The sequence below is a fragment of the Vidua chalybeata genome, chromosome 8 (assembly GCF_026979565.1).
Source record: "Vidua chalybeata isolate OUT-0048 chromosome 8, bVidCha1 merged haplotype, whole genome shotgun sequence".
Lineage (NCBI taxonomy): Eukaryota > Metazoa > Chordata > Aves > Passeriformes > Viduidae > Vidua > Vidua chalybeata.
Window position 1 is genome coordinate 4360731 of NC_071537.1, and position 24358 is coordinate 4385088.

Sequence of the window (24358 nt, forward strand, 5' to 3'; positions counted from 1 at the left end):
GGAGCCGGGAACGGCCCCTTTAACCCGCTCTGGGGTGAGGCATTTCTTCTCCGTTTGTGGTTTTACCCATTTTTTACCCGGTTCTGGTTTTAGTAATTTTTTACCCGGTTCTGGTTTTAGTAATTTTTTACCCGGTTCTGGTTTTAGTAATTTTTTACGTGGTTCTGGTTTTACCCATTTCTTATCCGTTTGTGGTTTTACCCATTTTTTTACCCGGGTCTGGTTTGACCCATTTTTTACCTGTGTCTCGTTTACCCATCTTTTACCCAATTCTAGTTTTGCCCATCTTTTACCCAATTCTGGTTTTACCCATTTTGTACCCAGTTCTAGTTTTACCCATTTTTTACCCGGTTCTGGTTTGACCCATTTTTTACCCAAGTTTTACCCAGTTCTGGTTTTAGCCATTTTTTACCCCATTCTGGTGTCACAATAAGTGCAAGAATTCTCTTCAGTGCCCCCCGAGTGTCAAAGGCTGAGCCATCCCCGCGTGCCCAGCGGTGCCTTTTGTGATCACAAAACAAAGATACAACCAAGTGTGCTGCCCCTGAGGATTTATTTTAAATTGTAATAAATAAAATCAATCTCATATTACATTTGAGGTCTAAATGACAGGGATATTTAATAATAACAGTTTGATATTCTGAGGGATTAAGGAAGAGGACACTTCCCTGGAAGACACGGACTTTTTGCCAGCAATCTCTTTTGGGTTCTTTTTTCCACCTCTTCAGTGATGTGGCCATTTGAGGTGTTGGAAATATTCTCTCGCTGAGGCAATCCTGTAATTTATTCACTCTTTTTTCCCAGCTTGTACTCTGAAATTTGCATGAGCACAGGCAGGGTGTGCTGCAGTCCCCAAGGACAGGCGGATCCACACCCACAGCTCTGTTCTTGGCAGCGAGGTGCTCTCTGCACTGCAGCTGCTGCTCCTTCTGGTGGAGACTTTTCCCTGGATTTCCTGCATCCATCTCCTACACAGACAGTTGAAGGAGGCCTATTTGGAAAACTATGTCACTCCACACATCCTCTTTGAAATCAGTGCTGGTTTCTAACTGTCCCATTTAGAATGACAAAAGTTAAATCTGTTGCTTTTGTAGTGGAATCAGTTTCTAGGAAAAATGCCAAGCTGCAACCCCCATTAAACATTGAGCCACTGTGGAGCTGTAGAGGTATTTCCCAATATCCCATATTTTCTGTAACAGAGATGGATGGGTTCTTTCAGACTCAGGGCATGACCTACAGAGTTCCTGGTGTCCCCAGGCGAGGTTACTTTTATAAACTACCTGAAATGGAAGCTGACACGGCTGGTGGGTTGTGAGAGGTGGGCTCTGGGCCCAGCTTTGGTAGGGCTGATGGCAGGCAGGTGTCAGAGCAGGGCACAGGGACTGTCCCCAGACCTGGCTCCACAGGCCCTGGCAGCGTCCTGAGGAGAGGAGAGCCCAGGAGGTAAAGTGCAGATCTCCCATCTTTGAATTATGTCTGTGAACAGCTGAATTCACTTCTCTGTGGCCTGAGAGGGAGGCAGCAGCAGGGAGCAGTGCTGCTCTCTGACACTCTCCCAGCTTCAGTCCTGTGCACGGTGAACTTCAGGGTCTGATTCATAAAAGGTGAGGTAGAGGAGGCACAAACACAGCCAGCAGCAAGGAGCAAAACACTGGGCTGTCACCAAATCTGTGCTCAGTGGCCCTTGGCACCCAGGCTTTCCAGGAGGGACGTGCTTTCCAAAGGCATTTTGGCTGCACAAGGAGAGCACTGAAGTCCTTTAATTTGTTTTTCAGGCCAGTCACTTGTCAGAATTGGTTGAGGGCTCCCAAGAAACATTTCAGACAACTGGTCTGGGTGGGACTGGAGGTCGTTGAGGTCCTGAGGAAGCTGCAGGAAGCTGGGTTTGGACTGGTTGCCTGAAGTGTGGAAAACACATTGTGTTTAGCATTTCATGACTTGAGACACCTGACATTTCTAAACTGGTTCTTTACCATTTTTAACCAGTTTCTAGCATTTCCACCTACTTCTCTCTGCCCCTTCCTCTCCCTTGCAGCGTTTACCTGTGTTTATGCCAACATTTTTCCTTTAATCCTTTAATCTATGATTGATGCTACATGAAAAATCTATTAATTAAATCTAATGAATCTATTAATTTATCAAATTAATTTAAATTTAATTTCCCTATTAATTAAATCTAATCTTTAATCTGTTTCATGATTCTGCATGAAAAATCCCCCTAAGCAGGACACAGGACATCAGTGACTTCACTTACAGCAACATAAACATGGGAAGATGAAGTGAAGAAGGTTTTAAACACTACAAACCTTGTGCCAGGAAAATGCAATATGGTAAAAATATTGTGACTTGATGCAGCAGGCTGAAAAAAACATTGCAGAAAATCAGATTAGCAGAAAACACAAAGTGTAGATGATTCTTCAGTATTAACCTAATGTCATTTTAGAACTGGTTCTCATTTGCTGGGGCTTTCTTCATATTGTCTTGCAACATTTTGTTTTGATAATTTTTATTCAGTTTTATCAGAACTAGACCCACAACCTGGCTAAGCAGCATCTCCAGTGTTTGGCCTAAGAAATAACAGAGGTGGTTTCAATGTATCAGAAAGTCACAAAGTCATGATTAATTGTGTTGGAGAAAAGGCACTGTGCAGTTTGGATTACCCAACATGAAATAATCCAGGACTCCATCTATTTTACCTGATTATTTCCTGTTTCATGACTTGCTCTGTTGCTTTGCTTTGGTTCCTGCCCATTGTTATCCCTGAAAGACAAACCACATCATCAGGAAATCCTTCAGGGATGCAGCATTTTCCAAGGACAAAGCTACAGCTCAGAGCTCTGGATTCTGCTTTGAGTCCATCCTGTTCTGGACTTGACAGGCAATTTCAATATGCTCTGCCCCTGTGTCCATACAATAAAATTATCAACAAAAATTAGGAAAATCCCAAATGGATTTGGGAAAAAAATGCTTGAGAACAGAGTGGAGTGTCTGGATTGCACTTCCAAGGAGCAGGGGATGTGCTGTTGAACTCCCCACTGCTGCTATTAGCAGGGCAGTCCTGTACCTTAGGAGGTGTGGATTTTTTTGTGCAGATAAAGCATCCACCTGCCTTGCTGCACTGACCTGGGGCACCCTCTCATGTTGGAGTAGCACCTGTAAGAAGGGAAATACCTGTGCTGTCCTCTGCTTTTCCTGCAAAGTCTTCTCCTTATTGCATCACGTTTTAATACTGCTACTGCAGTGAGGATGGCTACAGGCAGCACCAGGAAGAAGAAAATTAGCAGCCCATCCCGAAGTGATGTATCTAGGGAACAAGAATTGAAACCGTGGAATTTAAAATCACTTAAAAGCTATTCAATCTTTTTTTTTTTTTAAGTACAATCTTCAAATTGTTGTAGAATAAAATTAACAACTTCACTGAAATTTGTAACATGTTGCAATCAGAAAAGTAGGATTTGGCCTTGTGCTATTACAAGTTCTTTCTGCCTTACCCACCCTATGTATATGCAACGTTTTTCCTTTTCCATAAAATGTTTTCAATAATTCTGAAGCAGACAAATTCATTTTGTATTTGCTTACCACAACTGCTCTGCATGTTTGCTTTGCCTTCCTAAACTTTTAATAAACAGAAAACAATTTTTCCCTTTCCCAAAGTACAAATTTAGTAAAATCCAATGAAGTTCTGTAGAAATTAACACAGATTTTCCTCAGAAAATTACAGATTATGAACTTTGCTTTTAGACAAAGAGATGGAGAACACTTTGTGTGTAAAGGCCAGTGAGAGCTATTTAATTATCAAATAATAATGTTTGTTCTTCCAGTCAGTCCATGATTTGGCTCGCATGCAATAGAAAAAAACATGAGTATGTTATTAGTAGATTATTTTTATGTTATCACTAGATTATTTTCTCAGCCCCTGGGGCAGATTGAGGGCCAGTTTCAGTGTCCTACCTGTATGAGCTGGACCACTGTCAACACTGCCACCGTAGCCAGAGTGGTTACAGGATGGAGGGGCCCATCCCCGGTTGCAGTGGCAATTCCCGTTGTTGTTACACACCTACAGCCCAAACAAGAGGGAGCCATGAGTCAGGCAGGGACAGCTCCCATTGCTGTCACACCCCTACAGCCCAAACACGGGGATTAGTCAAACAACACCACCCTGAGAGTGGCCACTCAAACCTTTGGCATGGATTTGGAGTTCCATGCATGGAATTGCATGTGGAAATAAAAAATACTGCATAGTATTGCATAGAAATACATGAAATATTAACTGGGAATAAGCTCTGCCCCTCCATAACACCCCAAACCACTGAGGGATTCTGATACCTCGTGGTAATTCTCTCTAAGTTAACATTTGTTTTATTTGCCTGCAATTAATCACAGTCCAGAAACCTTCTTAGTTTTACAACCTTTGGACTCCATTTTGATTTTTCACAGAGACATATATAAATCAGGAATTACCAGACTGTCATCCTCAAAGGAATATTTTCCTTTTGCAATTCACCAGCTCAGTAATATTAAAAAAAATTCCCTTGGAAAATTCAGATGAAATGCCTCTCAGTGTTAGTGCTAAGGGGTTTGCAGTGTTCTGGCAACATGAATTACAGGTAAAATAAGTGGATTTAACTTTTAATACAGATCAGAACAAAGCAAAGCCACCTGCTTTGCTTTGCTGGTTATTGCTTAAATGCAGGGAATTTGCACAGTCTAGAAACAGGACACAAAGCACCATCTACTTACCCCGTTGTTATTACACTTCTGCTTTACATCACAGCTGTAGCCCAGATATCTTGCATCAAGACATTCAAAACCTAGACAGGCCTGCAACAACTAATTAGTGTCTTGCAAACACAAACCTTTAAAAAATCCCATGTTTTTATAAATATACTATATAATTGCATATGTTTACAAGTCGGCAGCTTTCACTTACATGTTAAGAAAAAGGACTAATACAACATTCAGTATTTCAGAATTTTATAACTTTATTCATTTCAGGTTTGTCTAACTCTGTGGATGCACTTTGATGGAATAATTTGAATGACTGATAATGTAGCACCCCAGTTTTTGAAAAGCTAATGAATTGTTTGCATGTATTAATCTCAAAAGATTTTTATTGTGTTACGGCATATGAACAAGAGAGCCCGGGAATGTTTTTGGAAGTTCAGAACCTTCCACCTGGAATATATTCTGTCAGGCTGCCATAATTCCTCTTACCTTGTTCTCTCCACAGGCTGTCCCATCATGAACTTGGGCAGGATCAGGGATATCTGATCCTAGGTCAAAGTCAGAGGACCAGCATAAAACCCCGGATGCGTTATTGACAACGCTCCAGGCTGGGAGGTTTTGAAGACTGACAGACGTGCACTGCAGCTTCCCACACAGACTGTGCCTGTATGGAATAAAGGATATCAGAGACAAGGTGAACAGATAAAAATCAGTATCAGTGCAAATCCATTCCAACTTTTCAGCTTGCATTTTAAAAAATGTTCTTTTAACTCTCTCACTTCAAGGCTTTGGAATAAATAATTTTTTTTTTTTTTATATTGAAGATTTTAGGATTAGCTTTTATTTGGTGGTGACTTACTGGATAGGGCATTTCTTGTACACTCCACCTTTCATCCCACAGTTTCCAAACCTATCTCCTTTAATATTTGCTTTTTCAAAGCATATATCAGGTGCTTTTCGTGCCCCTGTAGAAAAAAAAGAAAAAACAAACCAGTGAATCTCAGTAGGGTGTCTGAAAAATACCAGAAAGAAAAATTGGAACTGTCTATCAGGAGCCTACAAATGGGTTCACATTCAATGCCAACCATACCTTTGCCATAGATAGATTCACACTGTGAATCAAAGCTCTGGCACACTCCATAGTAGCAATAAGCCTTGCTGCTGCTGCATGGGTGCCCATTCATGATGTAAACATCATCTGGGCAGTAGGCAGTGCTTCCATTGCAGTACTCAGGGAGATCACAGACATCTTGCTTTGCTCTGCACTCTGCTCCTGCCACTTGAAACTAGGACCAGAGAGGGAGAACACTTTCAGTATTGCAACAGAGGAAGTTCTAGAGTGGTACAAAGAGAACTGGGAACATTCAGTGATTTTAAAGAAGACAAATTCTCTTCTTACATGCTCTATTACTGGTGAGTGTCATTTGAAAATGTGTCAAGAGGACTAGGATAGCTCTTTTCAAACATTACAAAATCTCAGTGAGTAGTAACAATTTAGTTTAATAAAGCATTGCCTACCTTGCAGTTTTTGCAGCACAGTCCTTGAGCACATTGTGAGCCAGGTGTGAGTTTGCAGGTGGCAGCATCACAGCAGGGGTTGGAGCATTCCTGAGAACATTGGAAGGGGGATACTGCTTTATTTATACAGCCAGCAAAGTACTCACCAGTCCACATGGATGGACAAGCCAAAGTTTAAATAACTGTGTCAGATTCTCACGTTCTCCTGCTTTAAAAAGAACCAGCAGACACTGTTGCTGTGTTTTATTTGTACAAGTTTTATTTGTACAAGTTTTATTTGTACAAGTTTTATTTGTACAAGTCAGCAGAAAACACCTGCTGTGATGGGTTGCCAATGGAACCAGGGCTTGCTGGCAGCCTTTTGATTTATTGCTGCCTTTTCTGAGACACTTTTACCTTCTGAAGAATGAGCCAATACCTCCCATTCTTGGAGGGACATTTTGACAATGCAAATGTGACTCTTAAAAGTCATTTTGTGTAGGCACAGTTGAAGGGTTACAGTTAAAAAACCTGTACATGTTCTATAGATAAACAGTCTCTGTCATGGAACAGAAACATCCATGATGCCAAAACCAGCACAAAACCCAGTGGTGCTCCCACACACTCTGCTCTGAATTTCACCTCTTCCTCAGCATTCTCTTTGCCTCAATGTTATGTGAAGTCCAATAGTCCTTAACTGAGTCCACATCAAAATCAAAGCATGATTTTAAAATTTGCCTAATATTTATTTTGATATTGCTTGCAAAAATGCAAAATTACAAGGAAAACTCCTCAGAAAATAATGCAATTAGGCCAGTGTTATATAAAAGTATAAAAATATAAAAATATAAATAATATAAATATAATATAATATAATATAATATAATATAATATAATATATAATATAATATAATATAATATAATAATATACAACAAGTATCCAGCTCAATTTCATGCATTACCTGTGGTTTGCCACAGTCACATTCTTCATTTTTATCGACCACATTATTACCACAGACAGGCTCTTTGTACACATTACTTGTTTTGGGAGGATTTCTAAGGCAGTTTCCTCCTCCGTTTAGAATAAAGGCTTCAAAATCATCAGCGCTACAGGTGCTGAAATTTCTGGATCCACTGGAAAGGATAATATTGTATTATTATAAATATTTTGCTTACAGGAGAACATACAACCCAAGCTCTTAAAATATTGTTGCTCCATAATAAATATTGTATTTAATAATGCTGGGAGATCATGAAACAGTTAATTTTTATTTTAATTTGCATTAAAGTGCAGTACTAGAAGTTTAAAATATTATTATAATATGAATGCTTTTAGAGGCCAGAGACCATCACATTATCTATTCTGGTGTCCTGTACGAAACAGGCCTTAGAAATTCCATACTGAGTCTAAAAATGTTTGACTAAAAAATATTCCCAGGAAAACATTCATCTTAATTCCCGAAGAACTGAGGAATGCTTCTTCCTAGAGTAGTTTTGTCCAGTGTTCAGTTACTCTGATTTATTCATACAAGTGGGGATAAATAAAATATTATGATTTTTTTCTCCTAAGGGGAAGCCACAGAATAAATGAACTGAAGGAAACATAAGCCAAAAGGTTTTTGGCTTTTTAAATTAACTGTTAAATAATTTGTTGCATATTTGCACAAACCCAGTGAGTACATGTAAAGCATTCTCAAGAGGGTGAAAAAACCCCAGCAACACGCTATTATTAAAAAAAAAAATAATTCCCAATATATTTTAGGAATGTTACAAATAAACAATGATTGGGTCAGAAAACAGATAAAATTTCATATAAATTAAAATGATGTCAAATACTAAGGCAGTTAATCCACCTCTGTGATCAAACTCCCCATCCCCTAAAGCTCTTCCAGATTCATAGGAGTTTCACAGCTTGTAAGGCATAGTCACTGCAAACAAAATAAATTATTAAAATGAAATAACTGGAAATCTTACTTATCTGTGCTGTGCATGATGTAGGATGCAGGACACCTCTTGTCATCATGTTTCATTCCCAGATTGTGCCCCAGCTCATGTGCAACCACTGTGGCATGACGTAACATTTTGTTATGATTCAGCTGATAAAGAGAATCAAGTTTAAAAAAGTGAAACCGTGGAAAACACTGTTTGGGCCCAGTGATTTACTCCCACCACAAAGCTCTCAGGGACTATGAAGGCAGAATACCAAATTGTATTGTAAGGTGAAAGCAGCAAGGACTGACAATTTGTCACTTTATTTTCAGGTGGGGCTGGATTCTGCCACTCCTTCCCTGAGGATCATATTCTGGATAATAAGCTGGCAGCTGGTCTGGATCACCACTGGAAATTTTACTCTGTGTGATTCTGTTCTATTCTCTCTACACTGTTAGACACTGATTTCAAAGGAGTTTTCAACAACAAATGTACAGGTAAAGAACAGAATCTGCTTCTGAGATTGTCCACAATGTTGTGGCATCCATACTTTAAGGACAGGAACCTCTGGAGTTACTGGTTCTGCCTCAAGGATGGCGAAAAAATAGTTTTGTACTTATTTTTAAATTTTTTTTACTGTTTGCTGTCCTATTGTGAGGAATTCCAGACACTTGAGACTACAGTGCATTATGTTCACTTTCTATTTATTTAAAGAGTAAAAAACCCCACCATTATTTTGTAGCTGCATTCCCATCCCAACACCTCTGTGCTTATGAACTTTAATGGTATAAGGATGAGATTATGCAATATTGAATTTCGTGAATCACAAAAGATGACCAAAAGAATTTGTTGAAGATTAAATGAGCCAAATGGGCTGGAATTTGACAAATAAATTGGGAAGTGCTAAAAAAAAAAAAAAACAAAAAAAAAAGGTGTAAAATATGCACAAGTCTTTACATAAGAAACCCCATGAAAGAAATCAGCCAACTCCAAGACCAGGGTGATTTGACCAAGTAGGTCAAGGACCAGTTTCTTCCATACCCAAGTTATGATGTACTCACAGTGCTGATTGACCCTCCCTGGACATGTGAGCACACAGTACCCACAAAAGCCATTCCAATGGATCCACTGAAAGAGCTTCTCCCTCTGCAACAAGAGCAGTTTAGAGGTGGTGTTAAAAATGGGTTGAAAGTTCATGATTTCTACTAAAAGACACTGACAAGTTGGAAAGAAATATTGCAAGGCAAAATTTGGTCTTCTTGAAGTCAAGAAGGAATTTATCACCACAGCAGGGTTTCATTCTAATTAATAATGAATATCTGAATAACAGCTTGAAAATAATGATCAATCACTTAAGTCTGCTGTGTCACTGCACTCAATTCCAGAAAGGCTAAGGTGGGAAGGGACCTCTGGAGGTCACCCTGGAGTTGATTAACTCTTAAGAATCCATTATAGCTTCTTATCATTTTTCCAGGTTAAACCATTTTGGAAGTGCAGAGGATTTTACTCCAGGTATATTTTAATTAATAGAAAAGCCCCAAATCATATACATTAACACTGGCAGCCTGGCTGGTTTTCCCTGAATGCAAACTTACATTATGAGGTGACCAACATCATTTCTTGAGCGCTTCAGAAGATCTTTCTGTCTCCAAGAAACAAATCTACTCAGCACATCTCCAGCTGAACCATCCATTACAGATATGTGGTTAGCATCTGTCCAAACCTCTAATCCAACCAAAACAATCTGGATGTTTAATGCTCTATACATCTGAAAAAAAAATATAATTAACATCCCTCAGATGTTCTGATGGAGTTCTGAAAGATGACTTCATTACTACTGAGTAAACAATAAGCTGAACATAGTGAGCAGGACATAACTTCAGTTTCTTTGAAACTCAATATATGATATTTGTAATTATAAATGAAATATAAAATATTTATAAATTGCAAACTAAATAAAAATATTTAGAATATAAAATGAAGTATAACTGAAAACACTCTACTTTATGGAAGTACTTAAACATATCTTTAGAAAGAAAGCTGCTCTTCTGAACACTATCATAAAATAGAAACTACTGAATCCAGGCAACTTATCTGACCTACCCCATCAACATAATTAATCAGCTCCACTGTTTCCTTTTGCACTGCAGCAGGATCAGAATTCTTCAGCAAAAACTGTAAAATACCATAACAGTGTCAGAGGAGAAAAATTAGCAAAACAGCAAAATGTATTTAGTGTTGGATGATATAATTACCCTGTTGTGATCCACAACCACGAACAATTCCACATAGCTCTTCTGGGGCAGGACAGCTCGCTTCTCCTGCAAATGAGAAAACACAGTAAATTAACATAATGAGTTTGCAACACTGCATTTTGTAACGTGGCCTCAATTTGTGTTAGATTGCCACATAAACATCTCTGTGTCAGTAACTCACACCAGGGCAGCCACTGGGATGCATGAGCTGAATGGCAGCTTGTGCATTTCATGTCCTACCCACAGCTGTCCTGGCCAGACTCTGCTCTGTGAGCTGTGTGAGGTCCCACTGTGCTGATCTTCTGTTCCAGGATTTCCTCAGCAGGGCTCCCACCACCTTGGTGTCCACGGAAATGAAGGCCACAAGGAAATGTCCTGCCAGGCCAATCCCACCTGTGCCAGAGCAAGAGCCCTGGAGATGCCTTGGGCTGCAGCTCAAGGGAGAAACAGAAATATATTTACCCTGAGGAGCCTGTCCCTGCTGGAGGTACTGTTTGATGAAAATGTGTATTTCACAGACTGCTTCACAAACATCTCATGCTCCAGGCTGCCATTCAGCACCCCACAGTGGAAGGGGATACCCTGCTCATCTTCCAATTCATAAAGCACATGTTCAGATGTGCTGGGTGTGTTGAGGGGCTCCATTCCGTACCATTTGCCGCCAATGTAGAGAATTCCCCTAACAATCATAACAGAATGAAACATTATTTCATCGTTTTTCCCCTCGTGGTTATGACTAGATGAATGAATAACAGCTGGATACTTAGACACTATGTTGAAATAAATTATTATTTGAAATCATATTAATATGGGGGTAAGTTCAAATGACCAATAAAAGATAAACCAGAACTTATTTAAAATACTCAACAAGTTAGGGCTTCTTGAATCAGTTAGAAAAGGAAGGGGAAAAAAAGAGAATGAAGCCAAATTGTTGTTATATTAGTCTGGATTGTGAGTAGAGAGCTGATGCAAAGGGTCCCTTTCAGCCCTTATCTCTATTCATTTAAAGGCTGCCAGGACATGTCCTAATTTATTGTGAGCAACATCTCTCTGTGAAACTTCACCTGAAAGATACATGAGTGAATTTTATCCTGTTTATGATTTTATTGTATTTGAAACAAAAAAAAGGTTCAAATTTGGACAAAATTTTTTCATGGAAATGGTTTGTCTTTTGAAATGTGTCCATTCATAAGACAAAGTTGTCTGCAGGAGTGTTTTTAAGTTCACCAAAAGCTTCATCAAGGTAAGATTTTTTTTTCTACAAAGGTATCTCTGGTCATGACATTTACATCAAGTACTAGAAACCTAAGGTCATGCCCAGGTTCTGCCTATATTTATTACAATTTCTCTAATATTTTTTTTTTTCCCGTGAAGGGATTTTGGAAAAGGGGGAAAAAGTGTGAGTTTAGGGAAACTATAAAACCTATAATGAATTTCAGCTTCATCAAAAGGTGAAATATTAAAAAAAAAATAGGAAGAGAAAATACCTAAGGCCATCACATGTGCTAAGAGCAAGTGTGGAGTCAGCAATTCCTTCAACAGTGCCATGATAATAACAGTGTGTCTGAAATGCAACAAACCCACATAATTAGTGACACAACAAGGTGGCTGCCTTCAACTGCAAACTTATTTTCTAACTAACTATATTATTTGCATGACATCAGGCCTGGCTGTTAGAAATTTACAGAGCTCCCTACTTGGAAAGTAATCCTGACCTTCTTGGAGGAGAATATCCTTTGACATGAGTACCTGAAGTAGCCTTTGGTCCCTTGGTTCTAGAACACAGCCAGCTTTTTAGTTTAACCCATCACCATCTTTTATATTTTTATAAAATTTTTATTGTATTTTTATAAAATTGTAAAATATGTTAATATTTTAATCTACATTGCTCATCCTGCTTAAGAACTGCTTTGAGGAGATCTTTCATGCACAAACCACCCAATTAGGTCTCACTGAGCAGTTTAAAGATGAAATTAAATTTAGAAGTATTTATAAGGCTTGTTTGATACAGGATGTAAAAACTCTAGAGCTTTGATGCTGCCATTGTACTTTAAATTGCACGTTATGCAAAGGTGGCTCAAATTCAGGCTTGGCATAATCTCCTGGCAAATCCTTTCACACCTGGGGGAACAGGAGTGCTGCACCCCACAAACAGCCCAGTCCCTCGTGAACCTCATCTTTAGACCACTGGTAACTGTTAAACAGAAATGCTCCACTGTGAAAACTCACAAAAGTCTCATTCCCACCAATTCTATTTTTTCTTGGCTTCCCTAGTTTTTCAGAGAAAATTCTGGCACAAAGGGGATGTTTTATTATGTACTATACCTCATTTTTGGATGGTGTTGCCTGCAGTTTCCCATTTTCCCCATATGTGTACAGCTTAAAGTCATCACTAAGAAGTTTTCTGGAAACAAAAATAAACTACTGCTCTTTTAATGGTCTAGAAACAAGGAACAAGTCAAGAGTCCTGATAAATGCTACATTCTGTTAGCAGCACACTCAATGCTAAATTACTATTAAAATCCAAGCACATGAAGCAAAATATTTTAAAATGAGCTGGATTTTTTGAAAAAGAAGTTATTTTGAAACTTATTATTATTTATTTTAACTAAAATATCCATAGAGAATCTAAACAGACTCAGTTGCATAAGAACCTGGCCTATTACAGGCTCAGGAATGAGGAATAAGAGAAACAGAAACATTTCTTAAAATACAGCAGAGCTAAAACCCCTATGACCTGCTAATAAAAACTAATATTGAACTGAATTCTAATTTTTCCTAAGGATTTTCTTAAATGTACTGTCTTGCACTGCTAATAAAAAAATAATCAAAATAAATTTCTTCAAAGCTAGAAAAACTATTATTCCCTTCTATTTGCAAGATAGTACCATAACAGAGACACTACATTAAACAGTATTTAACAGAGTTGTTTTGTAGTTGCTACAATCTGGCATTTAAATGGTTTCTTCTGAATTTTTTCAGTATAAAAATGCTTCTCTGTATGCAACTAACCCAGAAACAAGACAATTCCTTAGAACACTCTATCACATACTTATTTTTCTTCAGCTTTAGGAGGTATGTTCCATTTCTGGTTTTAACTGAGTAAGAAAGACTGTCATCTGAATGCTCCTGAAAACAGAACAAAAGACATCACTTAATTAGGTGATTTTTCTATTGGGTTTTGTTTATTCCATGTTTTGCTTGACAAGAGAGGCCCAACTACTGTGTATGTTTTAAGTAAACAACCCCAAGACTCCTAACTCTCAGGCTTCCATATTTCAAACTCTCAGCAGCAAAGTGAACATTCTTTCCTATGTAAAGTGTAAATGCCATGAATCTATATTTTCATTTAGGCAGGAGGGCACAGTCCATGAATGCCCTCTTTGCTAAGTACCACATCATGCTTTGTGACACTCCTTCTGTAAATCAGATAAACGACTCCCAGTCTTTTATCCCCTAATTGGTTTGCACAAAGATGACTAATGTTGTTTCATTAACAGTTACTTCGGTAAATGAACTCGGTATCTGGCACAAAGGTAAGTTACCTCAGAACTGAAGAATTGAGGCTCAGGTTTCTCTTCTAACTCATCTCTTAACCTGTGCCACTCTGTGGGACCATTTGTATCCTTTGGGTGCTACATGGCTGAAATCCTCTGGTTATTATCCAAAGACCAGAACACGGACAGCATGGATGTTAGCTCAAGTTCAACATCTAATCTGACTCAGAAGAAATGAAAATATGCTTCATGTCCCTTCTCACTTCTGTCTTACAAGGCCATTAACAGGATTAGAAGTTTGGAAGGCACTCAGAGTACAATCACAGGCTTTTGTGGGAACAAATTTACTTAAAACTGGTTGAAAACACTAAGAATCAGAAGAGAGAGCGTGGGGCACATTTGATTACAATAATCTCTGTATACCATCCATTGTATGTGTGTGAAATGTAGGACAGTGTTTTGACAATCAGAAAAAAAAGAAAATCAGAATAACAAACCTCATGAGAAAATGGGTGATGTTTCTCTCTGCCTGTCAGACTTCGAGGAATGATTATTTCTAATGTAGAAAGTCTGGATGTGTGTTCAGAGGATATACCTGAAAATAGAGTTTGAAATTCGTAAAGAATCAGAAAGGATAAGGCATTAAGTGAAACAATTCAGGAATGATCAAACTGACTGTAAAAAAAGTTACTTCAGATTAAAGCTGGGGTCTTCCAGAGCACACAAAGAAAAACCATCAAAGCCTTTAAACAAAATCTTAATTCTCTCATATTCTGGATTATAAACTTTGTGACTTTGTCATTTTTTTCTTCCATGACTGACACTTTTAACCTGATGTACCACATAAATTGGTGCAGCTGGCCTTCTCCTTTCTCCATTGTCCTGAATAAGGAGCACTTTTAGTTGTCCTCTGGATACAATTTGTCCACTTCCTGTGTGGAAGAAAACGTGGCTCACCACGCTGCCTCCTGCCATTGCCTAATCTTGCATTTTGTTTGTTCTAGCAACAGTCAGATCTTTGCAAAAGGTTTGTAGCCTTTTACATGATATCAGAATTATCTCCAGAACAACATGCTAATGCAGGAAGCTAAAGATAAGAAGGCTGCCAAGTATCTGGTTTCAGGTAAGTGGTTTTATAAAGACAAAAACAATCTCCAGTGACTTTTTAAAAAAATGTGTGAAGTTGAATTAATCTTCCTTTTTCTTCTCTGCTCATCAACTGATTTGATCAACAGAGATACAACCATTGCTTTTAAACAGAATCAACAATAACACGAGTTTTAACAATGGAAGTGGTTTCTTCTGTATTAAATTGTTCTTTTTTAAGGAAACAGAGAGATTTCTTCACATTTATAGTAGTACAAAGTCACCCTCAGCTTCCCCATTCCTGTGAAAGGAATTCATAATTGCAAAAACGTCACACAACCAGCCATTCAAAGTAAGGAGGGTTCTCCAGTGTAATGATGATCTCTACCTGCTAGATAGCATCAGGATTTTTAAAAGGTAGGTGCAGGTAGCATATGTTTAACAGTACAGGCTGCAATTGCAGTCAAAATGTGGAAGCTGGTATTAGCAAACCGGTCTGGAAAGAGTATCAGCATTTGATATTGTGATTTTGCTCTTAATCTTCAATAATTTTATTATCTAAATCACAAAATCCATTCTGTTTCATGAGTGAAGTGTATGTTGAACTAACCATGGAGATGATCTTTTAACAATTCAAATTTTGACACCTGAAAATAGGAAACCATCTTTGATGCATGTCATAAAAATACCAGTTTCCAAGAAACATTTCAGGTGTTACACTTAAATCTAAAATGTGAAGCCAAATCGTAAATGGAGATGAGTTAATGAAAAATTCCAATGAAATTGTAGGAATTTCCCTCACATCAGTGAAGAAGAAATATTTTTCTACAGTGTCTGTTATTGAGGAGAGTGACAGCAACTGCAGTTGTCACAACCAATGTCCTGCACAGAAAATGATGGGTTTACATACCTATGATATCCAGGAGGAAAAAACCCCACAAAGAGCTCAACTATAAAAAGTTTCAACCTGTAATCTTTTCCAAGATTCCCTCAATGAGCAGGGCTGCACAAGGAGAGCTGTGGCTCAATGTTAAAGGTGTGCATCATTACAATCAGGGTCCAAGCAGACTTGGAGAAACTTTCTGAATATGTAAAAAAAAAGAAAGCTTACCTTTTATCCAAAAAGGCTTTCCAGTTAAAATTAGTCCAAAAGTGAACAAAAAGAAGCTGTGCATTAACATGACTTCCCAGAGAAACTACTCCAGCATCTGAGCTGGCTCTGGCTGCTCTGCAGGGAACCAGAAGAATGAGAACCGTCTGCTCCGAAGGTAAACAACAGAAAAAGCTCTCTGATACTGCATCTCTGCTGAGGAAATGGGAAGTAAAATTTAATCCACTAGGCTTGTGAGAAAACTGGTCAGACAGCCTAATGCAAATAAAAAGCAGCACATTCTTAAATGCTGATTGGAGAGTCCTGTGTCAGGATCAAACTGGTTTATTCTAAAGGACTTTGATCCCACGGAGAGATCATATGAGATTAGAAACACAAAATACTGCTACTGACAAATACAGTGTTAGGATGTTTATCCTGGCTACTGCCAGCTCAATAAAAAACTAGTGTGAATCAATTTATTCTTTGAAATTTTACCTTCTTGTCTTCTATTTTTAAATCCTTACTTTTAAATATAATGCATATGAACACATGAAAATCCCCAAAACAGAGGTTCTACCCAGTCCCTTCTATGTTAAACACAATGCTCCTCACCAGAAGTCCATAATTTTGTGCAGATCATTGCTCTTCCAGGATCAGAGTCATCTTCCACGTAACCACATTGTCACCAAGAGCAGAAAAGAAACGCTTCTAAAACTGGATGAGTTTGCAGTGCATTTCAGAAGTATCACACGCATTTAGAAACACAAAAATGAGGCTGAGACAACACACTCAAACATTTACATTAATTAATTTTAATGAATTATTTGATTAAAGCAGAGAAAATTCCGTTTTCCATTGCTGGTAAATCCTATAAAACAATGCCTTAAGTGACAAAAAGCAGAATGCTTGGCTGTATTTGCAGCATTAGTTTGTCAAAGCCCGTTCAGGTCAGTTTCCTGAGAGTCACAAACTGAGAACAACCTGAACATTCCTGCACTGAGCACTGGTGGAAGCAGAACTTGACACCCCCATTCCCTGGGTCTGTGTCTGCCACAGCCTCAGGAGCAGCATTCCCCAACTCCAGAAGGTGAGATCCTACTGAAAATTAAATGAACTCATCTTTTATTTATGGCCTCTTTTATTCATAGCCTCTCTCCTGTGTGGTGCACTATCAGGACACAGCTCGGGAGAATCCCGCTGCTCCAAATTTTGACATATTAGCAAGTTTCACAGAATCCAAGAATCATTTCAGTTGGAAAAGACCTTTGAGGTATTGAGTCCAACAGGGGAACCTGTTGTGTTGGATCACACTGTGGGAGAAGAACTTTTTCCTAATATCCACCCTAGACCTCTTCTGGCACAACTTCAGGGTCAGTCTCTTCTCCCAAGCAACCAGTGACAGGACAAGAGGACATTGCCTTAAGCTGCACCGCAGGAGGCTTGGGGTGGACATTACTAGGAACTTCTCCTCAGGAGTGCTTTGCCATTGGAATGGGCAGCCCAGGGAGGTGCGGGACTCAGAAGTGTTTAAGGAAAGCCTGGACGTAGCCAAGGTATGGTTGGCACGGTGATGCTGGGTCATATAATGGACTCGGTTATCTCAACGGTGTTTTCTACGCGAATTAACTCCGGCTCTCTGCGACCCCATGGCCATTCCCCCGGGCTGAGGGTGCCGCTCCCCGGGCTGAGGGTGCCATTCCCCCGGGCTGAGAGTGCCATTTCCCCCGGGCTGAGAGTGCCATTTCCCCCGGGCTGAGGGTGCCATTCCCCCGGGCTGAGAGTGCCATTTCCCCCGGGCTCAGGGTGCCGCTCCCCCGGGCTCAGGGGGCCATTCCCGAGCTGAGGGTGCCGGTCCCCGGGCTGAGGGGGCCATTCCCCCGGGCTGAGAGTGCCATTCCCCCGGGCTGAGAGTGCCATTCTCCCGGGCTGAGGGTGCCGCTTCCCGGGCTGAGGGTGCCATTCGCCCGGGCTGAGGGAGCCGCTCCCCCGGGCTCAGGGGGCCATTCCCGAGCTGAGGGTGCCATTCCCCCGGGCTGAGGGCGCCGCTCCCCGGGCTGAGGGTGCCATTCCCCCGGGCTGAGGGAGCCGCTCCCCCGGGCTGAGGGTGCCGCTCCCCGGGCTGAGAGTGCCATTCCCCAGGGCTGAGTGTGCCATTCCCCCGGGCTGAGGGTGCCATTTCCCCGGGCTGAGGGTGCCGCTTCCCGGGCTGAGAGTGCCATTCCCCAGGGCTGAGTGTGCCATTCCCCCGGGCTGAGGGTGCCATTTCCCCGGGCTGAGGGCGCCGCTCCCCGGGCTGAGGGTGCCATTCCCCCGGGCTGAGGGCGCCGCTCCCCCTCCGGCGCTCCCTCAGACGGTCCCGCCGCTGCCCAGCGCGCACGCGCGGAGCCCCCGCGCTGCGCAGGCGCGTCCCGGCCGCGGCCGCCGCTGAGGGTCGGTCGGTGCCGCTGCCCCGCCCGGCTGTCCCGGCCGGGCGCTGCCCGCGGCTCCGCGATGTCGAGCGGCTGCGCGGCGGCGGAGGAGGAGGCGGAGGAGGGAGGCCGGGAGCCGCGCTGTGTGTCGGCGCGGTGCTCCTGGCCCTGCGCGCCGCCGGGCGGCCTGGCCCGGGCGCTGTGCCTGCGGCGGGGTGCGGGGGACGGCGAGCCCTGGTGAGTGCGGCGGGCGGCGAGAGGGAGCGCCGGGCTGGGCCGGGCGGGAGCGGGGCTGGCGGGACAACGCGTGTCGCTTCCTCCCCCCCCCCCCCCCCGCAGCAGCGAGGCCGTGGTGGCGGAGCGGCGGGAGGGCGGCGAGGAGCCCTGCGAGCTGCGGCTGCAGTGCCGGCCCGGCGCCGAGATGGTGTCCGTGGGGATCGTGAGCCAGGCCCGGAACATGGAGGTGTACGTGGGCGAGGAGTACTGCGGCACCGGCCGGGGACAGAGCCGCGGCACCCGCCCGGCCCCAGGGTGAGTGGCGGGCACGGGCGGGGCTGGGTCCGCGCTCGCTGCTGGCAGCCTCGTACTCTGTGTGTGTGTCTGTGAGGCGCTCCTGCTGTTCGAGACCTGGCGTCTGTAACAAGGCTGAGAGAACCGAGGTTGTTCGGCCCGGAGAAGACCCTAGAGCCATTTCCACTGCCTAAAAAGGCTGCGGGAGAGCTGGAGAGGGACTTTGGACAAGGGCTTGTAGAGATAGGATGGGGGGGGGGATGGCTTCACACTGCCAGAGGGCAGGGTTAGGTGGGATATTAGGAAGAAATTCCTCCCTGTGAGGGTGGGCAGGGCCTGGCACAGGGTGCCCAGAGCAGCTGTGGCTGCCCCTGCATCCCTGGCAGTGTCCAGGGCTGGGTTGGACAGGGTTTGGAGCACCCTGGGACAGTGGAAGGTGTCCCTGCCCATGGCAGGGGTGGCACTGGGTCATTTTTAAGGTTCCTTCCAACCCAGCCCATTCTTGGGTTCTATGACAGTCTTTTTGATAAGTAGTCATCTTGTACTTCAAAGAACAAGAGAGATTTAAAAAAGAAGGTTTTGTTTTCCCCTTCAGTACTTCCTTCCGTGCTTTGCCAGGGGAAATAAAGCAATGCTTCTGTTTTGTTTTGAAGTCATTACATGGCACATCTGCTGCTTAATTAGCTAACTAGAAACCAGTCGACTCAGAGCCTCAGGGAGGATGGGTGAATAATGTACTGAACCTCAAAAGCTTCTCTAGTGCACAGTGCAAGCACCCATACAAGTAATTTTTACATAAATGATAAGATTCATTACAAGTTGCATATAAACATTAAAGCTGCTATTAGAAAGTAAAAAACTGCTAAAAACTAGAAACTAAAAGTGCTGTTGGAAACCATAAATCTGCATTAGAAATGTGTTCCAGTTAGTCTTGTTTCTTATATAAATATTTACTGATATAGTGTATTTCTACAAAAAAAATTACCTTGTAAATTGATGTTACTGCTTGTTTATTTTATTTTTCTAGTGAAACTGAAGAGGTTACTTTATACCACAAGTACCTTCAGTTTGAATGCCCTGCAGCATCCTGTAGAATTAAGGTAGGGAGTTGAACAGCATTGTTTTATTTTTCTTCTATCTTTTTAATCACTTAATTGACTAAATTGCATTGCTCTTAGTAAAATTCTTGGTTTTATACACTTCATCTCTTCACATAATCACTTAAAAATCTGTTGGCTCTTACTTTGTCTTGATGGCAGAGTGCTCCTTTTAAATTGGTATTTAAATTGGTATCTCAGTTTTTTTTCATGAAGACTTTATATGATACAGATAATTTAGTCTTAGAGAAAAAACCATCAACCAGATAAACTGCAGATCTATGATTAGATCTGTCAGCTCTAGGGTTAAATAAGCTTGTGAAAATTGTGTGGCCACACTCTAAAATTCTTAGAAAAACTTTATGTATATTTGGGGTACTCAGGCACCTCTGTTCCAGTCAGAATTTTATGGGGAATAATAGTAAGGAGAAATTGGCTTAATTTGGAAAAGAGTTCATCATAATTTTTCCCAAGACTCAAAGAACAATGCATTGTCCTCTATGTACAAAGAAAACATGAAATGGTTTTTCGCCTAACCGAAGTATTTTTTTTCCTTCTTGCAATAGCTGCTCTCCTTTGGTGAGAAACACAGAGTACTCATCAGTAAAATAATTCTAGAAGTGAAAGCAGTGTCTGCAAAACTAGCAACTGATTTTCCTTCACTAGGCTCAAGCATAGATCTAGACAGAGTGCAAACTATAATGGAATCCATGGGATCTAAGTTGTCTCCAGGTGCTCAGCAGCTCATGGACATGGTCCGGTGTCAGCAGAAAGTAAGTCACTTTTCCACAAACACAAACTGGCACTTTGCCAGTTAGGAATGCTCTAAAAAGATTCTGGGGACTTTTAATCCACACTTAATGCCATTTTCATCCTGATTTATCTGTTGCCACTCAGATGAGTGCAGTGAGTAAAGATTGTGTTCTCCAGGATGATGATGATTATTATTATTATTATGCATTCTTGTAATTTTAAGTTTCACTACTCTCCTTTTGCCTGTTGGCATTGTCACTGCTGGTCAAGGATGGGTGGGCATTTTCCCTGGAGTGTTTGGGGTGTAGATAGAAGGGCTGGTTTGTCTCTTTAATGGTCATTATAACCATGCCACCTTCAACTAAAAGTAAAGTGCTCTCACAGAACATTTACTTCAGATCCTAATCCTGCAAAGTGGGCTGTATCAACAGAATTCTGAATCATCTGATGTTAATAATTCCGTTTTGGAGATACAGCATGGTAAAAATGAAGTCAGTAAAGCTCTTTTCTTACTTAGACACTGACAGGATAATTAACACTTCATATTTACAAGGAACGTAGTTTAAAACTACTTTGAAAATCTTTCAAAGTAGTAGAATGCTGGGTTATGAAGTATCTGTTGTTATTGCTGTATAATTTCCAGTATATTTGAAATCTCAAATACTCAAATGGGTTTTTCTCCCCATCAGAACAGTTTCCCTCTTGGAGACAAACTCAGTTGGATCGTGGGGAGAAATTCTGACTTTGGAGGTGACCGTGCAATAGATGGAATGCACAGTGCAGCTCTGCAGTCATCACTGAGTCCGTCAGCCAGTGAACCTTTGCCTGTTAAAAATCATTTAACAAGTGAAGCAGTGTATAAAGATTTAAAAATAACTCGTGATCTGAACTCAGAGGTACCTGAAAGAGAGAATACTTTGGATTCTGAAAGACTTCCTACCCAGCAAAATGCAGTTGACCTCAGGAATGACTTGAAAGTCATGGGATCTTTGCAAGTGCAGCAGCAAGCAGGTGAAACTCCAAACGTAGCCAACCCACAGGTGCTTCTTCCTTTTCTTCAAAACTTGTGCACTCAGGTGAATCACCTTCGGCTCAAGGATGGAGAGAGGCACCTTGGGAAGAGTGCAGTGCCTAAAGCAGAAGGCGTTCAGAGTGCTGGGTGAGTTAAGCTTGGTGAATCTCTCAAAGTAGTATTGACTATTTACTGACAAGCTTAAACAAAATGTGCAATGTAAGCATTTTCTTCTCATCAGCAGCAATAGTGAATCTTAGAATACGTAGTTTTGAAGGCTGTGTGGTGATGAACATCACAAATTTTCAATTTCGCAATTTTTTGCAGGAGTTTTTTAGAAGAAGTCACATCATTTGTTTTTACTAAACTGTTTTTTATTCTACCTCCATTTAATCTAATTTAAAAAGGGTGTTTCTTCATCCTTTTTATCATCATACACATTTAGCTTGCCTTTCTCATCTACTATAATTTCATTTTGATTACTTTTACCCCTAAATTCTCACATCTTCCCTTTTTCACACAATGTGGCACAATCTTTCTGCTGTAGAAAGATTAATCTGTATCATCCCACTGATGATAATCTGTATCATCCCACTGATTTTCCTGTTCCTCCTCACTTGTTGCATTTACAGTGCAGGTGTCCCAGTTAGCCAGTTTGGTACCTCAGGAACAATAGTGGAATGTAGGAATCAGGATTTAATGGAGACTGAATATCTCAGCTCCAGTATTTTTAAAGAATGTAGATGCAAACCCAGAGAGTTGCACAGTTTGGATAACTCTTGAAGCACTTTTGCTGACAAGGACAGTCTGCCATACTGACAGAATACAAACTCTGTGTATATTGGTGACTTGTGTGGATTTTTTTTTTATGTAATTAAGCTCACTAATGCATATTTGAGCCTTTAAAAAACAAGGTTGAAAGAAGATGACTATATACAATAGCACTGTTTATGGAAAAAAAAAGAGATTTAAAGTGTGTCAGGGAGGGTATTTTGCTTGTGCTGGAAACCTAATGCCTTCCAAAGTTCATTACCTAATAAATGAAATTTTACATTTAAAAGATGTTCAGTTGCCCAGATCTTTATATTGCCCCTTGTCATTAAGAAATAGGTTATACTTATTCTTATCTTTGCTCTTCTTACAGAGTGGAACAGCAGCCTATTTGCTCCTATTTGGAAAAGATCATTTCAAAAAACCTGGATCTGATGGAGAAAAAACTAATGGACTATATTGACTGCCAAATCCAGGCTCTTCAGACACACATAGACAATAAAATGTTTCTCTTGATGGACTTGGTTCAGAACTCAAAACAAAACAAAATTTCTGAAGCACACTATGATTCTAACGAGGGATTTTCTAATGGAGAGAGGTAGAGGGTTTCAATGTGAATACCTTGAGTATTTACACTTCACAAAGCTTAGTATTTATGCAGTTAAAACTATGAAGAACCTCAGTGTTGTTAACTTACATTTTGTTACTGTAATTCTATCCACTGTTGTACACACTTGTTAGTTTTATGAAAGATCTTAAGAATATGTTTTTTTTTCCTAAATATAAGAGTTTTGTATGCCCTTTGTGGCTTATTTATTTAAAGAGCATTGCTAGAAGCTGTATGAACAGTCCCCCAGTTCCAGTTTGAACAGTGGAGTACTCTAAATAAACTGAGTTACTGCTTATCTTTTTACCTACATGTAGTCAGCTCACTTTTTTGGGTCGTGTTCATTTTTGATATCAAGTGTGTTATCAGTAGAACAGAATGCAGTTTGTTCTTTTGCTTTATTTGTACTCCTGTTGAAGACATTGTTCCATCTCTAAAAGGAAGGTTGGATTGTCATTGCCTAATTTGGGCAGTTTATGGAGCTGTCTTTAGAGAGCTGGGGAAGTGTGAACCCAGCCTGGGTTCTTTGGAAGCCTTGTTGGCTGTACAGGCACCTAAATTAGGAATCCAGACTCCGAAGAGATACCTAAACCAAGACTCTGATACTTCTTTCCCTCCTAAACTGAGTGTGCAGGAGGAAGTGAAATGAATGTGAGCTCAGCAGACTTTGTCCAGGTTTCATTATCCTAAGAAGTGCAAGTACTTCATCCATGGTTCCTCTCAAGTGGCTCTTGTTCCCAGACAGGGTGTGCTGGGGTAGCTCCAGAAGACCAGAGGAGTTTTCCTTACTGCATCACACTTCCTTTAACCCATTGGGATCAGTTTGGCTGTCATTTGGGGAGGTAGGACTGTGACTCCAGATCTCTCTTCTATGGAAGGCTGAGTTTCAAACTTCATTCTGTTTGTTGCTCTTGGATTCTGGGGTGCACCATTTAAATTGGAGGGTGTAGGGACTACATGGTAACCCCCTCAGTTGGGTGCACAAACACTTTTGGCAAAAGCTATGGAAGCAAGTGTTGACTCAAAAGCAGCATAAGCATGTACAAGCCAGTATCTTTACTTACTCTGCCTGGTATTTTCTTCTCCAGGAAAAGTGATGTCTTTTGAAGACTGTCAGA

The 24358-nt window shown here is 41.0% G+C and overlaps 2 protein-coding genes and 1 long non-coding RNA gene across 5 annotated transcripts; 2 read left to right on the forward strand and 1 right to left on the reverse strand.

The window, feature by feature from the left end:
- Positions 1-54: 54 nt before the first annotated feature.
- On the reverse strand, positions 55-16802 carry LOC128791261 (disintegrin and metalloproteinase domain-containing protein 9-like). Of its 2 annotated transcripts, XM_053948738.1 has the most exons (23): positions 16695-16802; positions 16101-16295; positions 14401-14498; positions 13459-13535; positions 12732-12810; positions 11894-11970; positions 10869-11085; positions 10407-10472; positions 10255-10326; positions 9747-9919; positions 9213-9297; positions 8197-8318; positions 7185-7356; positions 6244-6333; positions 5816-6011; positions 5585-5690; positions 5215-5389; positions 4741-4821; positions 3952-4057; positions 3172-3304; positions 2697-2760; positions 2307-2359; positions 55-1898 (listed from the first exon to the last, which is right to left on the reverse strand). In XM_053948738.1, exons 2-23 carry the CDS (start codon positions 16168-16170, stop codon positions 1820-1822), a joined length of 2391 nt encoding a protein of 796 aa, XP_053804713.1. In that variant the 5' UTR covers positions 16171-16295; positions 16695-16802; the 3' UTR covers positions 55-1819. The 2 variants fall into 2 exon arrangements, with proteins under 2 accessions (XP_053804713.1, XP_053804712.1); XM_053948737.1 differs by lacking the exon at positions 16695-16802 and having other exon boundaries at positions 16101-16429.
- On the forward strand, positions 5345-10884 carry LOC128791269 (uncharacterized). Its single transcript, XR_008432017.1, has 3 exons — positions 5345-5419; positions 8484-8648; positions 10718-10884. It is a non-coding gene; the product is annotated as an uncharacterized LOC128791269 (long non-coding RNA).
- Positions 16803-18517: 1715 nt separating the features above from the next.
- Positions 18518-23550, forward strand: C8H10orf88 (chromosome 8 C10orf88 homolog). 2 transcript variants are annotated; one of them, XM_053948741.1, is made up of 6 exons: positions 18518-18727; positions 18830-19021; positions 20028-20100; positions 20664-20870; positions 21540-22009; positions 23007-23550. In XM_053948741.1, exons 1-6 carry the CDS (start codon positions 18573-18575, stop codon positions 23233-23235), a joined length of 1326 nt encoding a protein of 441 aa, XP_053804716.1. In that variant the 5' UTR covers positions 18518-18572; the 3' UTR covers positions 23236-23550. The 2 variants fall into 2 exon arrangements, with proteins under 2 accessions (XP_053804716.1, XP_053804717.1); XM_053948742.1 differs by lacking the exon at positions 18830-19021.
- The last annotated feature ends 808 nt before the right edge of the window (positions 23551-24358 follow it).

Excerpts from the sequence above, each read along its gene's own strand:
- C8H10orf88 (XM_053948741.1), top strand. The coding sequence starts at position 18,573 with ATGTCGAGCGGCTGCGCGGCGGCGGAGGAGGAGGCGGAGGAGGGAGGC. Across the intron at positions 18,728-18,829 it reads GCGGGGGACGGCGAGCCCTG|CAGCGAGGCCGTGGTGGCGG; the intron begins GTGAGTGCGGCG and ends CCCCCCCCGCAG. Across the intron at positions 20,101-20,663 it reads CAGCATCCTGTAGAATTAAG|CTGCTCTCCTTTGGTGAGAA; the intron begins GTAGGGAGTTGA and ends TTCTTGCAATAG.
- LOC128791261 (XM_053948738.1), bottom strand. The coding sequence starts at position 16,170 with ATGTTAATGCACAGCTTCTTTTTGTTCACTTTTGGACTAATTTTAACT. Across the intron at positions 10,327-10,406 it reads TGGTTGTGGATCACAACAGG|TTTTTGCTGAAGAATTCTGA; the intron begins GTAATTATATCA and ends GGTATTTTACAG. Across the intron at positions 1,899-2,306 it reads TTGCATTTTCCTGGCACAAG|GCAACCAGTCCAAACCCAGC; the intron begins GTTTGTAGTGTT and ends TCCACACTTCAG.